At 40.5% G+C, this 18,051-nt stretch overlaps 1 protein-coding gene across 4 annotated transcripts in view; it reads right to left on the minus strand.

The window, feature by feature from the left end:
* IGBP1 (immunoglobulin binding protein 1) overlaps positions 1-18,051 on the minus strand; it is a 56,848-nt gene that overhangs the window by 29,977 nt on the left and 8,820 nt on the right. For 2 of the 4 annotated variants that reach the window (XM_049871688.1, XM_049871687.1), the window contains exons 3-5: positions 3,749-3,944; positions 2,263-2,342; positions 1,420-1,532 (exon numbers count right to left, since the gene is read on the minus strand). In XM_049871688.1, the coding sequence (XP_049727645.1) occupies positions 1,420-1,532; positions 2,263-2,342; positions 3,749-3,944 (389 nt within the window). Of the gene's footprint in view, positions 1-1,398; positions 1,533-2,262; positions 2,343-3,748; positions 3,945-4,352; positions 4,583-18,051 lie in introns of all 4 variants that reach the window. The other 2 variants (XM_049871690.1, XM_049871689.1) reach the window with 2 other exon arrangements.

Consider the following 18,051-nt stretch of genomic DNA (forward strand, 5'->3'; position numbering starts at 1 on the left):
GGGGCTGTCATGAGTTGGAATCAACTAGATGACAACTAAGAATGCCAACAACAGTAATTTAGGATTGAATACTGGACATTGAAAATGAAATGCTGTAGAGATTGCATCCTGGACAGTGAAAATGAAATGCTGTAGGGATTCTGGATTCTGTTTTATTCTTTTTTTGTTTGTTTGTTTCAGCAAGCAATTAACTTGGTTAGAACCAAAACTCCAAATTTCATCTCCCTTGCATTGGGCAGCAGCTGAATTCTCCATTCAGTGATTTTAGCCTTCAAGTCTATCCTGTGTGTGCAGTTTAGGGGTCAGCCAGAGATTTGGGCAGAGTTTAAATACAGAATTAGGGCCCCCCCTCTGTGTTTCTCTCCTTTCTAGGCTATCCTCCCTCACTTTTCGGCTGCTATAGTCACCCCCTGATCTCAGTTCTCTTATTCCTCAACCAATAAGACTGCAGGTTTCCATTCAAGTTTTAGCTATAACCACAGCATAGCAACTGTAGCCTACTCACAGGTGAAAAACTGTAAAAAATGGAAAGCCCTTTAGAATTACCATTCTTCTCTTTTCTATACTATAGTAGAAACAGCACTAGAACTGGGAATTTAAAGACCTGAATTTAAATCCTAGCCTGGCCACTTTTTTGTTATGTAACTTTGGGCAAGTCAACTCTCACAGCCCATTTTCTCATCCTAAAATGGGGAAAAGAATGTCTGCTTCATGGGGTTGTAAGAGGATCAAATTAAGTAATACATGTGATAGGAAACTGAGGCTTAGAGGGGCTAGATAATGCGCTATTAATTGGTAGAAGTTGGCCAACCACATCTGTTTGACTCTAAAATTCATGCTTTTTCTGCTATGCCATGTTGTTTCTATCTTTCTGATGACTACTCTCTCCATCTGTCCCTTCCAAAGACACCTCTAAGTACCTACTATAATCTAGCAACCAGGTTGGGCATCAAGGATATAAGTCAAAGCCCTTGCTCTTTAGAAGTTCGAAGTGCCATTCCCTTCTTCTAAGTATTGACTGCCCTCCCATTCATGCCTGCTTCTGGTCACTGTCCAGTGCCTTCAGGTATTTTGTTCAGTTTGTAATTGCTAACTGTCATAGAGGTTGGTTTGATACAAGCTACTATGCTATTACCAGAAATGGGACTGCTGTCCATGGATTTTGGTTATGCTATCTAGCTGCTCTGTTTTTATATAGGGATTTGGAGATACAAATGCTATTTTTTTGCCACTATCCTGTCTTTCCAGAATTTTCTGCTATATATTTTAATAATAAACACAATACTACCTAGAATCTATTATGCACAATCTTTGCCCAGACTACTTCTGCTCCTAAAGCACAACAATACTTGGTATGAATTTAACTGCTGGGGAGCGAGAGACCAGAAGTATAACTACCTTCCTACCACCGCTTTATACCTGGTGTTGTCTTGGCTATTCCATGATCTGGTAATGCTCCATATTTCCGACGCTGATCATACCAGTCATTCACCGTCATAGTTGCCAGGCTTGGATAACCAGCTCCAAATACCCTGCAAGAATCATATTGCATTTAAAAAACTAAACACGTATAACATAATTAAAATGCCTCTTCTCTCTGGTGACAAAGCCTGGGTCTGTTTTATTCTTGTTCCCCTAACCAGCTATCTCCTGAAAAGCTGTACAAACTTCTATAAGGATATGTAAAAAGCAGCATCCAGAAATAGGCATTAAAGAGCTTTAATAAGAAGATAAACAGTCCAGGATCATCTCCCAATAAGCAACCCCAGAGGTCAATGACCCACAGAGCAGTAATGACACGGTGGAAGGGGTATTTATGGTTGCTAAGTCTGAAAAGTATAAAGAGGAAGGAGACTCTCCTGCCACCCTATGGAAAAGCATCTTATGAGCTCAGAATTAAATTCTAGGTAGTCAAATATGTCCTTTGAGAACTGCAGCTGAATGTAGGAAGGGTGGCAACAATGGGGAAAAAGAAGTTTAAGTATACAATTCCCCATTAGATTGTTCCTTTCTGTTTTATTCATCTTTGTTTCCTTTTGAGTCTGTTTTAAAGCTTCAGTCTGAGAGGGAAATGTCTGATCAAGACGGACACAGAGAAAGCATCAGGAGAGGCAATAATATCTCTTTAATGAAAGAAGAGCCTCGACAGCTGAAACCATGACCTTTCAACAACACCTGTTCTGTCTGTTATTAATGCATCATAACTGAACTATAAAAGCAGGAGGCCTACAAAGGCAACCTACTTTTTCAAGTTCTACCTACTTGGCTTGGGCCATATCCCGAGTGAGAATGAAGGGTTTCATTGGCGGCCTGTCCTGACGAGATGAGTGAGAAGTTGATGCCTAAAAAAAGAAATGATCAGATGTGCATTTGCCATTTTGCCCACCTCACTATGTAGGTCCTTAAGCCTTCAAAACCTTGAAAAGCCCTTGATTTAAATTTCACTCACTCCCTGTTTATCAGTCTCAGGATACTAATGGTAGAAGTTGCTTAACTCTGCTGAGAAGGCCTAGGTACCTCACTAAAAAGAGATAAAGAAAAAGTTCTTACAGCAACTATCTCACCAGAAGTAAAAAATTACTTGGCTTTACAATACCTCCTCCAAAGGAGATACTACAGCCTTCTTCCATGTTCCATATAACTCCCTTGAGCTCAATTTGAAGCACTTGCCCTCAGCCTGGCTTTAAGTGGAAACACTGAATTATTAAGACCCTTCTTCTAAAGCCCCTGAAACAATCTATGGTCAAAGAAACAGTGTTTACTTGGTTCCAGCTCCATCACTTTCAGAGCCAATCCCAACACCACATGAGAGAGCGTTTACTAAAAAAAGGGGGAGGGCGGGCAGGAAAGGATCCAGAAGGTTCCAGCCTCAAAATGCTTGAAAACCACTCTAGATATGTTCGAGGGACCTTTTGGCATTAGAATAGTAATTATTGATTCTTTGACCCTTTAACATGGAGGAACTAGGTTGATGTTACCCTGAGGCAAGAGCACCTGGGCTAATTTAATTAGTACAAATCAAATCAGGAAGATGTTTCTCTGAGGACTTAAATAAATTCCTGTGACTAGCTGATAAACTCAACTCAATTTATGTTGCAACCTGAACCAAAGAGCAAGTGGCAGTACAGCCTATTCTTCTGAGGCAGCGGTGCCAAAACAGGGTAATGATATTCAAAAAGCCAAAACTATGTTATACCAGGTTTTCTTTGTCAGCATATCTGGCATTTTGTACATTGAGATGTCCTTGCTGTGTCTCATATTTGGGTGATTTCAAAGTGTATAACTAATTCATTGTGTAATGTTAAATTCTGATTCCTTCCCCAACCTAAACATATTCCCTGACCTTTCGTTTTATCTTCTTCGTTCTAGTCTTTTCTGTCTCTCCTCCAGTTTTATTTTTCCTCTCCTTTCCCATCCTATTTCTCTTCCCCTTTGTTTGTTATAGTCAACCACAAGTCATGACTTCCCACCGCAAAAACCAATTTTTATTTCAGAGAAGTCTCCCTCTCTCACGGCATGTCACAAAAACACAAGTGACTAGAAGTGTATGACAGATTAGAAAGGACTGGGAACTACTACTATAAAGAGAAATCTATCCTACTGGACCTTCAGCTTTCCTCTATTAATCTTAGTAAGACCAATAATTTTATGGAATCTCAGAAGAATTTTAATTTGGTTACTCTTAAGTAGATATCTAACATCTTGTGACAGTAACTTTTTGAGCTTTATGGGCAGTAGTGAGGCTTACCTCTTTTGAGGAATCCTTTTCTCTCAGGATCTTTAACTCTTGGTCAATGCTCTCAATCTCTTCTAAGCTGATACCAATCCACCTCCGAAGGTGAAGGAGATAATATTCACGAACACGCTCATCATCTGCTTGACCACTTTCCACAGCAGATTTCAGCGCAGATAATCTACGTTCCATCTCCTTCTTCTGCTTGTATCTGTTCCACAGAAAAGCATTACCCATGCACTTAAAAATAAAGAGGTATTCCTTCAAAAGAAGGCTACAATAAGGTTTTACCTTTTCAAATTATCAGGTTATAAGTATGTTGATTTTCACCTTGTCAAGAATACAGATTCTATACCCCAGAGCTTGCCACCAGGCTGTTCCCTTAGACTACAAGGAAAGGAAGGGACCAGCAGGGGCTGAGAAATATATTCTGAAGCCAGAAAAATATAGAAGTAACCTAGTATGAGCAACTCCTGCCATTATCTTTAATGATGGGAGTGCCTTAGTTTACACATCAACCCTTACTAGGCTGGGTGACTAATATCATACAACGCTTCCCACATGCTTCCATTTGGGAGTTACGCTTTCAAAGAATCATAGAATCTTAGGGGTCATTTACCTCCCATTGATGCAGGAATTCCTTGTAAAACGGCTTAATAAATGATCGTCTCTTCTTTTCTTCTGGAAACAAAAAATTCCCAGCTCTTCTGACTCATCCTTATATAATTTAACCCTTTCGTGCTCATGGGTACTTCTAGGGACCAAGTACTTTTTCTGCCTCTGAAGGTTTATTGGGAAGCTGCTGCGCCACTGACAGTGTGTGCTGCTGCAAGGCAGGGGCCTTTCTGACTGAAACCGAAGAAATGGGCATGTGCTGCAAATTATTGTTTTTACACGATATTGTATGAGGTGTCTGAATTTTTGGTAGGAAAAACAGAAATTTTGAAAATTTGTATTTGTTACACATATGTACCAATAGACCCCAGTGGGGATTCTGGGGCATAATTAGCGGTACTTCATACGCACCACTAAACACTTAGGGTAGGCTTGTGGGAAGGGGCAAGAAAAAAGATCAGTACTACCTATCAAAAATTCAGACACACTCAATGATTCAGCATGCTTCCGTTAATGAAAACGCGTTATAAACAAAAAATTCAAACGAGGAAATAATTGGTTTATGAAAGGTTAAAGACTCATAACTACCCTGGATGGAGTCCTTGGGTGGCACAGTTAATCACTCAGCTACTAACTGAAAGGTTGATAGTTCAAATCCACCCAGTGGTGCCTTGGAAGAAAGGCCTGGTGATCTACTTCCAAAAGATCACAGCCATTGAAAACCCTATGGAGTGCAGTTTTACTCTGAAACACGTGGGACTGCCATGAGTTATAATCGACTTAACGGCAACTGGCTGCTTTTCAGGATGCATTCTAATATGTCATCTGTCATTCACTCATCCATTCAACAATTATTTACTGAGGACCTACTGTGTGACATGCACTGTTCTCAGTGCTGGAGGGGCACAGCAAAGTATAAACAAAGTCTCTGCTCTTACGAAACTTTCATGAGAAGACAGAAAGAAACAGATGAGTCAGGTAGTGATTAGTGCTATGAAGTAAATCAAAAAGTAAGAGGTGGATAAAGTGATGGTGCAGAAGTAGGGGTATTATTACATATAAAGTGGTCAAGAAAGCCCTCTTTGAAGAGAAGACATTTCAGCAAAGACTTCAAAGAAATAAGAAGCAAGCCAGGTAGATATCTGGAAGAATGTTCTACGAAGACGGGAAAACAAATACATAGGCCCTGGGGTGGGAGAATGTTGGCCTGTTATATTTGAGAAATGGCAAGAAGGTCAATGTGGCTGGAATGGAGTGAAAAGTGATAGGAAATGAGGCCAGAGAGCTAGCCAGGGCTACAGTTTGTAGAGATGGGAAAGCCACTGGAGGCTTTTAAATAGAATATGTGACATGACTACAAAAGAGTGACATGAAAAGATTTTTTTATCATAAGGGTCATGCTAGATGTTGTGTGGAGTATTGACTGTGGGGCTGGAGGCAAGGGTGAAAGCAGGGAAATCAATTAAAATTCATCTGAGAGATGGTGTGACTTGAAATAGGGAGGTAGTGATAGATGTGGTAAGATGTGGATGTACTTAAAATATAAAACAGGGTTTGCTAATTAATTGGAAGTAAGGGCTTGAAAGAAAGTGAGGAGTCAAGGATAAATTCCAAGATTTTTGACCTGAGCAACTGTGAGAATGGGGTTGCCATCTACTAAGATGGAGGAAGATAGGCTGGGTGAGGGATGGGGGGAGGAGGAGTCAGGAATCAAGATTTCATTGTTGAAATTTAACTTCAAGAGGTCTTTTCAAGAGTCAGTCTCAAACAGTCTATTGGATACACAAATTTGGAGTTTAGTGAAGGATCAAGGGTTGGAGATGGGACTACATATGATCACCTAGGAAGTACAGAAAAGGACTAAAAAATGAGCATTCTATATAATGTTACAAATAACTGTCACACTATCATCACAGGTATCCGTCTGAGTAAAACACTACAAAGGTCAATTCCTAGCTCATGAATTCTATTAGAGATAATACTTGACGACATGTACTCCTGGTACCACTCCCACCTTCACTTCCTTTCCTGAATGTACCTAATCACGGGGTGGGGGGGAATATTAGAGCCTTAGGATATATACGACCCAGGGTAAGTTCTGGGTTAGTCCAGTGGTCCTCTGAATAAGGTTCATTTGCTTCGTTTCCTATTCTCTGTATTCATATGGTTTAACTGCACTCTGTGGTCTTTTCTTCTTTACTACTTACCTGCTCCTGCTAACTTTGCTCTTTGTCATTGTTGGGACTTCAGTTCCTAAACTCCTGTTCTATTAGGCCAGTATTTTTTAAACCTTTTTGTCTTAGCAGAAGAACACAAAACTGACTTGGTTAAACTGGATGAGGGCTTTCAACACCCTTTATCCAGGCACTGTGATGGAATCTTAGGCCTTCAAGAAACAGATTAAAAACCACTGTCCTAGACCTTCATCAAGGAGCCCTGGAGGTACAGTGGTTAAGCACTTGGCTGCTAATCAAAAGGTTGGTTGTTCAAACCCACCAGCTGCTCTGCAGGAGAAAAGACCTGGTGATCCACTCCCATAAAGATAACAGCCCAGAAACTCTATGGGGCAGTTCTACTCTGTCATATAGAGTCACTATGAGTCAGAATCAATTCAACGGCACACAACAACAGACCTTCATCACTGTTCTTGACTCTCCATGGTGAACTATTACATGGAAACACTCTCTATCACCCTGACCCTGTGACCCTTCTGACTCTGGGCAATGTTCACCATTTCCTTTTCCTGTTCCCAAGCTGCTGAAGAGAGCTAATGAATCACGAATTTGTGTCAAATGGATCAACTACAAATCCATGCTACCAAACTATAGCTGAGCAGTCACTCTTGCTTACCTATCCTTTTGTTTATCTTTTGTAGACTCCATGCCACCATCACCCTTACCACATGGCCAATCAATGCAGAATTCAATTTCCTTCTTCAGCTTAAAATTTCTATAGCTTCAGGAAGGAGGCCAAGGTGGCGGAGTAGTCAGACGCTACCTGTGGTCCCTCTTACAACAAAGACCCGAAAAACATGTGAATCTATTATATGTATGACAAGCGAAGAGCCCTGAACATCAAAGGCAAAGTTGAGGAATCAGACTGAGCTGCAGGGCGAGGGAGAGATGGTTCAGAAGCAGCAAGGAATTGCCAGACCTGACCCATCAGAAACCGGAACCCTGCAGGCTGGACTGGCTGGTGCAAGTGGGGAGGCAAGGAATGGCGCTTGGGACAAGTTTTCCACATCAGGAGAGACCGAGCAGTGGAGAATCTACTCAAGCCTCCACAATGAGTGAAAAGTGGCACTCAATCGGCAAAGATAAGTACATGTGTCTAACCTATTGCGTGGATCAAAACACAACCCTTTGGGAAAAACCTCTCTCCCATTTACCCGCTCCCTCCCCACTCTGCACCGGTCCCTGGGGCCGACTTCAGAGATTGCCACATCCCCTGGGCCAGAAACAGGACCTGTTGCATGTCCTGAGCCATTCTCTCAACCTTGGATAGGGTACAAATTAATAAACAGGAAAAAACAATCTGCCAGGTTCCCTAAGACGGGAACTCAGGGAAGGCACAGCTCCTTTGCCTAGGCACAGGCGTAAAGGGTCTACGGACTTTAAATGCCTTTCACCCCTGCAAAGACCTGCGTAGGCCTGCTTCAACAGCATATACCCTCATTAGCACAGTACAACAGGGTATATACCTAAAGCCTAACTTCAGCTGTATCAGCTATATGGTGGTGTGGCAGGTTTATGACATTTGACATTGCTCTGCCTATTAAGCAGGGTCCTCACCTACCCACATCAGGGGCCTCAGGACTGGTGGCTCCACCCACGCCACCTAGCCAACTGTGACAGGGGTCCATAAATAAGTGGTGCCTCCCAGTCCTTACAGCCAACAGCACTGGGTGCCCATAGTCCGGGTGCAAAACCCACCCATGTGCTCTAGAGAACAGGGACACACTCTCCTCACAGACACTCAGGGGTGGCTGTCAGCCCCCTGCCTTGCTCACTGTGTGTATCCCTGCTGAAGCCAGACACCTGTGCCTACACCAATCACCCCTACCTATGATCTGTCTATATGCCGCCTCCAAAAGACACACTTTAGACTTAAAAACACAAACTAAAACCCAAAGAATGGGAAAAAAATCTATCAAGCAAAAACAATGAAAAAAGAGCAGGAGTGGCAATATTAATCTCTGACAAAATAGACTTTGAAGTAAAATCCATTACAAGGATAAGGAAGGACACTATATAATCATTAAAGGATCAATACACCAGGAAGACATAACCATGTAAAAATTTTACACACCCAACAGGGCCCCAAAATACCTAAACAAACTGTAACAGCATTGAAAAGAGGGATAGACAGCTCCACAATAATAGTAAGAGACTTCAACACATCACTTTTGGTGAAGGACAGAATATCCAGAAAGCTCAATAAAGACACGGAATATCTAAATGCCACAATCAACCAACTTGACCTCACAGACATATACAGAACACCCCACCCAACAGCAGTCAAGTATACTTTCTTTTCTAGTGCACATGGAACATTCTCCAGAATAGACAACATATTAGGTCATAAAGCAAGCCTTAACAGAATCCAAAGCATCGAAATATTACAAAGCATCTTTTCTAACCATAAAGTCATGAAAGTAGAAATCAGTAATAGAAAAACCAAGGGAAAAAAAAATCAAACACATGGAAGCTGAACAACACCTTGCTCAGAAACTACTGGGTTAGACTTCTGGCCAACATGGTGACACAGACAGAAGCACCATGCCATCCCTCTACAGCAAAGACCCGAAAAACTAAATAAAACAAACGTCATTCCTGGAACCCAAAGTGTCAAATGAAGAGATAAAACACTCAGCCAAGCAGCGAATGGAATAAGAAACCTACAGAGACAGATAGTGAGGAGAGATACGTGCCAAGGATCCTATCAGCTAATGCAGCACGGATCTGCCACCTTGGACTCTTGCCGGAGATCATCAGACAGGGATCATGGGAAAGCAGCTTCATGGAGCTCCCAGCAGGAGACAGAGTACCCGGTAACTAGCGATACAGGCTTTCCCACCCCTCCATCCTCTCCCCGCTGCTCTACCTTTGAGCTGGCCGGGAAGTGCAGCATCCATGCCGCTTGGATTCGCCCCACCCACATCGGAGATTGGTGGACAGGAAGTACAGGAAAGCAGCTTCACAAAGTTCCCCGCAGGAGACAGAGCACCTGGTAACCAGTAATATATGCTTTCCTAACCCCACTCTTCTTCTCCCACCCAGCCTCCTCTGCTTCCCGCCTGCTTCTTGGCTGGGAGGCAAATGCTTCCGTCCCAGGCTGCTTGGATTCATCCTGCCCACACTGGTCTGAGTGACATTTGTCTGTTGCTGGTGGTGTTTTTTCTGTTCCTTTTGGTTCCTTCCATGCCTCCCACCACCTTCCCTCCCTTTTCTCTCAAACACCTGGCTCTGTGTGCCATCTTTGCTTCTTCTTGAAACGTTGTGAAGCACCGGCTGCTGGACTGGGGAACCACTCCCCAGCCCGAGACACCATGCTGGTGGGATTCCCTGGGGCTTTTTTTTTTTTTGCTTTATTTTGTTTTGCTTTGTCATGTTGTTTGTTTTTTCTTTTTGTGACTTGGAAGCCCCTTCTAGCCAGGCTGCACTACATGGCCTAGGAGCCACTTCTGAAGTCGGTGGGATCCCTGGGGGTATTTTTTTCTTTGTTCTTTTTTTTTCTCTTTCTCTTTTTAATTCCGTGTTTCTTCATTTCTCAGTTCGCGTCTCTCTATACTTACCTTCTTTTCCTATCTCTTGAATACCTGGCACCATGTGACATCTATACCCACTCTAGCCAGGCTATACTGTGCAGGCTGGGAGCCACACCCTGGTCTTTGCAGCCACACTGGTGGGAACACTAGACGCTTTTTTTTTTTCGAATTTTTATCTAGTTACTTTTTTTTCTTTTTCCCTTTGTTCTCCATTTCTTGGTTTCATATCTCTCTCACTCAAACGGCAGGCTGTCTTACCACTCTTTTTTGTTTGTTTTTGGCTCCTGGTTCTCTCTCCGATCTCTCTTCTTTCTCTTACCCATATTAGCTCCACACATCACAACCTCCCCCCTCCTTCCTTCCTACCTGCACCGTGCACTGAACGTTACATCCCTGAGTAACACAGGCATGGCCTACCGAAACCTGCCCCGCACTGATTCCCAGCCTGTCCTGTCAGCCCTAGTATGTGCCGAACAACCCACCCCAGCCCCTCCCCTTCAGATGGACCTGCCGTGCTGCACCATAGCTGAGCGACTGGACCTGACCATTGAACAAGGAGGTGAAAAGTATCATGACCACAGACACGCAAACAACAAAGAACACACAGCCCAACTGCTCAGACATAAGCAAATAAGACAAAAAAGCAGGATGAAACAAACAGATCTACAACCAATAAATGAAGAAAATAACTACTGAATGTCCAGAAGACAGCAGACAATATCAAAACATAAAAAAACACAGGACAGGATGGTTCCAGTAGGTGCCCAAAATAAAACACCAGATGTCCTTCCAGTAGGAGAAAAGGCACTAGAAGTATCTGACAGGAATTCAAATCTAATATTCAGAGCTATCCAAGAGGTGAAGAAAAAAGTGGACAAAAAGGAGGAAAAAATAGACAAATTCATGGAAAAGGCAGACAAATTCATGGAAAATACAGACAAAAAATGGAAGAATTCAGGAAAATAATATAGAAACAAAATCGCAAAATAAATTCACAACTAGAAATTACACAGAAACAACAATTAGAAATCCATAAGATAAACAACAGGACTTCAGAAATAGGCAGCATCATAGAAGGGCTGAGGAGCAGGTTTGGAATGATGGAAGACAGGATCAATGAATTGAAGACAAACACTTGGATATATCTCTGAGGCAAAATCAGAAAAAAGAACAAGGAAAAATGAAGAAACTCTGAGAATGATTTTGGATACAATCAAAAGCAAAAATCTACGAATGATCAGAGTTCCAGAACAGGGAGAGAAAACAGAAAACATAGAGAGGATCATTGAAAAATTGCTGACAGAAAACTTCCCTAATATGAAAGATGAAAGGCTGACCATTCCAGAAGTTCAATGAACCCCATATAGGACAGACCCCAAAAGAAAATCACTAAGGCATGTCATAATCACACTCGCTAAAACCAAAGACAAAGAAAAAGCCCTAAGAGCAACTCGAGAAAAACAAAGTCACGTACAGAGGAGAAACAATAAGACTAAGCTCTGATTATTCGGCAGAAACCATGCAGGCAAGAAGGCAATGGGATGACATATATAAAACCTTAGGGAAAAAAAACTGCCAACCAAGAATAATATATCCTACAAAACTCTTGTACAAATATGATGGTGAAATTAGGACATTTCCAGATTAACAGAAATTAAGGGAATATATAAAAGCCAAACCAAACTTACAAGAATTATTAAAGGGAGTCCTTTGGTTGGAGAACAAACAACATCAGACCACAACCTGAATCTAGGAGTCAAGATTGTACCAGTCAGATACCAACCTAGGAAATAAATTCTCAAGGACTATCCAAAACCAAAAGAAATATAACAGGGAACCAGAGAGGTTAATCTGTAAATGACAACAACGTCAGAACAATAAAAGAGGGAATCAACAGTGTAGGCATAGAGCTTTCTAACAGATGGCAAGGCAAGCTGATACCAAGTAATAATAGACTGGTTCAAACCTAGAAAGATAAGGGTTAAATTTCAAGGTAACCACAAAGAAAGTTAACAAACCTAATCATCAAAATAAAGAAGAAAAACATAAAGTCTCAAAAAAATAAAATCTACAAAAACAGAAGAAATGAAAAAGAAATCCACAAACAAAAAGAACTCAGCACAGGAGAGTAAGAGGAACAAAGAAAACGTGAGCACCACAAAAAAAGCACTACAAAATGACAGCAATAAACTCACACCTATCAATAATTAACACTGAATGTAAATGGCCTAAATGCACCCATGAAGAGAAAAGACAGCGACAGAACGGATTAAACAAAATGACCCATCAATATGCTGTCTAGAAGAGACACACCTTAGAAACAAAGATGTAAATTTATTAAAATCAAAGGATGGAAAAAATATATCAAGCAAACAGCCACCACAAAAGAGCAGGGTGGTAATACTAATCACCGATAAAATAGCCTTTAAAACAAAATCCACCATAAAAGACAAAGAAGGGCACTGTATAGTGATTAAAGGGACAATCCAATATGAAGACTGAACCATGATAAACATCTAAGCACCCATTGACAGGGACCCAAAATACATAAAACAAACTCTAACAGCACTGAAAAGAAAATTGACAGTTCCACAGTAATAGTAGGAGACTTCAATATACCACCTCTGGGTAAAGGACAGAACATCTAGAAAGTCGACAAAAATACAGAAGAACTAAAGGGCACAATCAGTCAACCTGACCTCATAGGCATATACAGAACACTTCACCCAACAGCTACAAAATACACATTCTTTTCCAAACCATATGGAATGTTCTCCAGAATAGGCCACATCTTAGGCCACAGAGCAACCCTCAACAAAATCCAAAACATTGAGATAATACAAAGTATCTTCTCTGACCACAATGCCATCAAAGTAGAAATTAACAACAGGAAGAGTATGCTAAAAAAATAAATTACATGAAAACTGAGTAACACCCTGCTTAAATTAAAAACCACTGGGTATTAGAAGAAATCAGAGATGGAATTAAAAAATTCCCAGAATCAAATGAGAACGAAAACACATCATACCAAACAAAACCTTTGGGACACAGCAAAGGCAGTCAGAGATCAATTTATATCAATAGATGCACACATCAAAAACGAAGGGACAAAATCAAAACTTTAGCTACACAACTTAAACAGAGAGAGAACAGCAAAAGAAGCCCACAGCCACCATAAGAAAGGAAATAATAAAGATAGGAGCAGAAATAAATGAAATGGAGAATAGAAAAACGATAGAAAGAATCAACAAAACCAAAAGTCGGTTCTTTGAAAGGATCAGCAAAATTGACAAACCACTGGCCAAACTGACAAAAGAAAAACAGGAGAGGATGCAAATAACCCAAATAAGAAATGAAATGGGGGATACTACAATAAAAAAAAAAAAATAGACCCAGCTAAAATAAAAAGGATAACAGAGAATTATGAAAACCCATGCTACAACAAATTTGAAACCCTAGAGGAAATGGACAAATTTCTAGATACACACTACCTACCCAAAATAACACAAAATGATGTTGAAAATCTGAACAGACCCTTAACAAGAGAAGAGATTGAAAAGGTAATTTAAAAACTTCCAACAACAACAACAACAAAAAAAGCCCTGTCCCAGACGGCTTCACTGGAGAATTATACCAAACTTTCAGAGAACAGCTTACGCCATTACTACTGAAACTGTTTCAGAACACACAGAACGAAATGATACTTCCGAATTCATTCTATGAAGCCAGTGTAACCCTGATACCAAAACCAGGGACAGACACCACAAAAAAAGAAAATTATGGATGAATACAGATGGAAAAATTCTCAACAAAATTCTAGCCAACAGAATTCAGCATCATATTAAAAAAAGTACACCATGGCCAAGCAGGATTCATACCAGGTATGCAAGGATGATAAAATATTAGAAAATCAATTAACATAATCCACCACATAAATAAAAGAGAAGAAAAGAATCACATGATCATCTCAACTGAGGCAAGAAAGACATTCGCCAAAGTCCAACACATTCCAAATAAAAACTATCAATGGAACAGGTGTAGAAGGGAAATTTCTCAATAGTATAAAGGGCATCTATCTAACACCAATGGCCAACAACATCCTTAATGGACAGAGGCTGAAAACATTCCCCTTGAGAAAAGGAACAAGACAAGGATGCCTTTCATCACCAGCCCTATTTAAAATTGTGCTGGAAGTCCTAGCTAGAGCAGTAAGGCAAGAAAAAGAAATAAAGGGCATCCAAATTGGTAATGAAGAAGTTAAACTCTCCCTATTTGCAGATGATATACTATACATAGAAAACCCAAAAGACTCCATGAGAAAACTACTGGAATAGAAAGATTCACCAGTGTTGCAGGATACAAGATAAGCACACAAAAATCAGTTGGATATCTATACACCAACAGAAAGAACGATGAAAAGGAAATCAAGAAAAAACACCATTTATAATAGGCCTAAAAAAATAAATAAAACACTTAGCAATAAATCTAACCAGGGATGTAAAAGACCTATACAAAGAAAACTACAAAACACCACTGAAAGAAAACCAGAAGAGATCTACATAAATGGAAAAACATACCATCCTCATGGATAGGCAGGCTCACCATTGTGAAAACGACAACTCTACCCAACGTGATTTACAAATATAATGCAATACCGATCCAGATATCAACGACATTCTTAAAGAGATGGAAAAATTTATCATTAACTTTATATGGAAAGGGAAGGACCTCCAGATAAATAAAGCACGACTAAAGAAGAAGAAACTAGGAGGACTCGTACTATCTGACCTCAGAACCTACCACACAGCTACTGTAGTCAAAACAGCCTGGTACTGGTACGACAGATACATTGACCAATGGAACAGAATTCAGAACCCAGATGTAAATCCTTCCACCTATGGTCACCTTATCTTTGACAAGGGTCCAAAATCCATCAAATGGGGCAAAGACAGTCTTTTTAACAAATGGTGTTAGTAAAACTGGATGTCCACCTGCAAAAAACTGAAAAAGGACCCATACCTCACACCATACACAAAAACTAATTGGAAATGGCTGAAAGACCTAAATATAAAGCCAAAAACCATGAAGTCAACAGAATAAAAAAAAAAAAAGGATCAATGCTAGAGGCCCTAACACATGGCAGTAACAAGGTACAAGTCACAACGAACAACACACAAACTCCAGAAATAAGCTAGATAACTGGGATCTTCTAAAAATGAAACACTTATGCTCATCAAAAGACTTCATCAAAAGAGTAAAAAGAGAATCTACAGGCCAGGAAAAATGTTTTGGTTATTACAAAGCAGACAAAGGTCTAATCTCTAAAATCTACAAGAAAATCCAACACCTCTATAACAAAAGACAAATAATCCAATTAAAAAACGTACAAAAGAAATGAACAGACACTTCACCAAAGACATGCAAGTGGCCAGCAGACACGTGAGAAAATGCTCAGGATCACTAGCCATTAGAGAACTGCAAATCAAAACAACAATGAGATACCATCTCACCCCAGCATTACTGGCAGGAATAAAAAAAACCAGAAATAACAAATGTTGCAGAGGCTGCAGGGAGATCGGAACTCTCATGCACTGCTGGTGGGAATGCAAAATGATACAACTATTTTGGAAAACGATATGGCGCTTCCTTAGAAAGCTAGAAATAGAAAAACCTTATGATCCAGCAATCCCACTCCTAGGACTATATCCTAGAGAAGAGTTGTCACATGAATAGACATATACACACGTTCACTGCAGCATTGTTCAAAATAGAAGATGGAAACAGCCTACGTGCCCATCAACAGATGAATGGATAAACAAACTGTGGTACCCACACAATGGAGTATTATGCAATGATAAAGAACAATGATAAATCTTTGAAGCATCTCATAACGATGAATCTGGAGGGCATTATGGTGAGTGAAATGAGTCAATCACAAAAGGACAAATATTGTATGAGACTACTACTGTAAAAACTTATGAGAAGGTTTACACACAAAAAGAAACAATCTTTGATGGTTACGAGGGAGGGTAGGGGTAGGGGTAGGGATGGAAAAACACTAAATGGATAATAGATAAGTGGTAACTTTGGTGAAGATAAGACAGTACACAAATACTGGGGAAGGCAGCACAATTTGTACAAGGCAAGGTTATGGAAGCTCCATAGATACATCCGAACTCCCTGAGAGGCTGAATTGCTGGGCTGAGGGCTGTGGGGACCGTGGTCTCAGGGAACATCTAGCTCAATGGGCATAACGTAGTTTATAAAGAAAACGTTCTACATTCTACTGTGGTGAGTAGCATCCGGGGTCTCAAAAGCCTGTGAGCGGCCATTCAGGATACCCCACAGGTCTCACCCCTATGGGGGCAAAGAAAAATGAAGAAAACTAAAGATAGAAGGGAAAGATTGGGTCCAAAAGACTAACAGACCACATCTACCATGGCCTCCACCAGACTGAGTACCGTACAACTAGATGGTGCCTGGCTCCCACCACGGACTGCTCTGACAAGGGATCACAATAGAGGGTCCCGGACAGGGCTGGAGAAAAATGTACAACAAAATTTTAACTCAAAAAGAAAGACCAAGCTTGCTGGCCTGACAGAGACAGGAGAAACCCTGAGAGTATGGCCCCCAGACACCCTATCAGCTCAGTAATGAAGTCACTCCCGAGGTTCACCCTTCAGTCAAAGATTGGATAGGCCCATAAAACAAAATGAGACTAAAGGTGCACACCAGCCCTGGGCAAGGACTAGAAGGCAGGGTGGGACAGGAAAGCTGGTAATAGGGAACCTAAGGTTGCAAAGGGAGAGTTTTCACATGTTGTGGGGCGGTTAAGGAATGTCATAAAACAATACGTGTACTAAGTATTTCTTGAGAAACTACTTTGTTCTGTAAACCTTCATGTTAAGTACAACTAAAAAAAAACTACTGGATTATAGAAGAAAATAATGACGGAATAAAGAAATTCACAGTATCAAATGAGAATGAAAACATATTCTACCAGAATCTTTGGGACAAAGCAAAAGCAGCAGAGGAATAAATGCACACATCCAAAAAAGAAGAAAGGGCCAATATCAAAGAATTAACCTTACAACTCACACAAACAGGGAGCAGCAGAAGAAGCCCTTGGGTGCCAGAAGAAAGCAAATAATAAAAATTAGAGCAGAATTAAATGAAATAGAGAATAGAAAAACAATTGAAAACAGTTAACAAGGCCAAAAGCTGGTTTTTTGAAAAGATCAATAAAACCGATAAACCACTGGCCGAACTGACAAAAGAAAAACAGGAGAGGAAGCAAATAACCCGAGTAAGAAATGAGAGGGGCGATGCCATAATACACCTGACAAATTAAAAGAATCATAACAGAACACTATGCAAAACTGTACTCTAACAAACTTCAAAACTTAGAGGAAACGGACAATTTTTAGAAACATGCTACCTACCTAACCTAACACTAACAGAGGTAGAACAACTAACAGCCTATAACAAAGGAAGAGATTGAAAAGGTAATTAAAAAACTCCCAACAAAAAAAAGGCCTGGCCCTGACAGCTTCACTGGAGAATTTTAACGAACTTTCAGAGAAGAGTAAACACCACTACTACTAAAGGTATTTCAGAGCATAGAAAAGGATGGAATACTCACAAACTCATTCTATGAAGCCAGCATAACCCTGATACCAAAACCAGATAAAGACACCACAAAAAAAGAAAATTACAGACCAATATCCCTCATAGACTTAGACGCAAAAATCCTCGACAAAATTTCAGCCAATAGAATTCACAACATATTAAAAAAAAAATTCACTATGACCAAGTGGGATTCATACCAGGTATGCAGGGATGATTCAATATTAGAAACACAATCAATGTAATCCATCACATAAATAAAAGACAAGAACCACATGATCTTATCAATTGATGCAGAAAAGGCATTTGA

This window comes from Elephas maximus, chromosome X (assembly GCF_024166365.1).
Source record: "Elephas maximus indicus isolate mEleMax1 chromosome X, mEleMax1 primary haplotype, whole genome shotgun sequence".
Classification (NCBI taxonomy): domain Eukaryota; kingdom Metazoa; phylum Chordata; class Mammalia; order Proboscidea; family Elephantidae; genus Elephas; species Elephas maximus.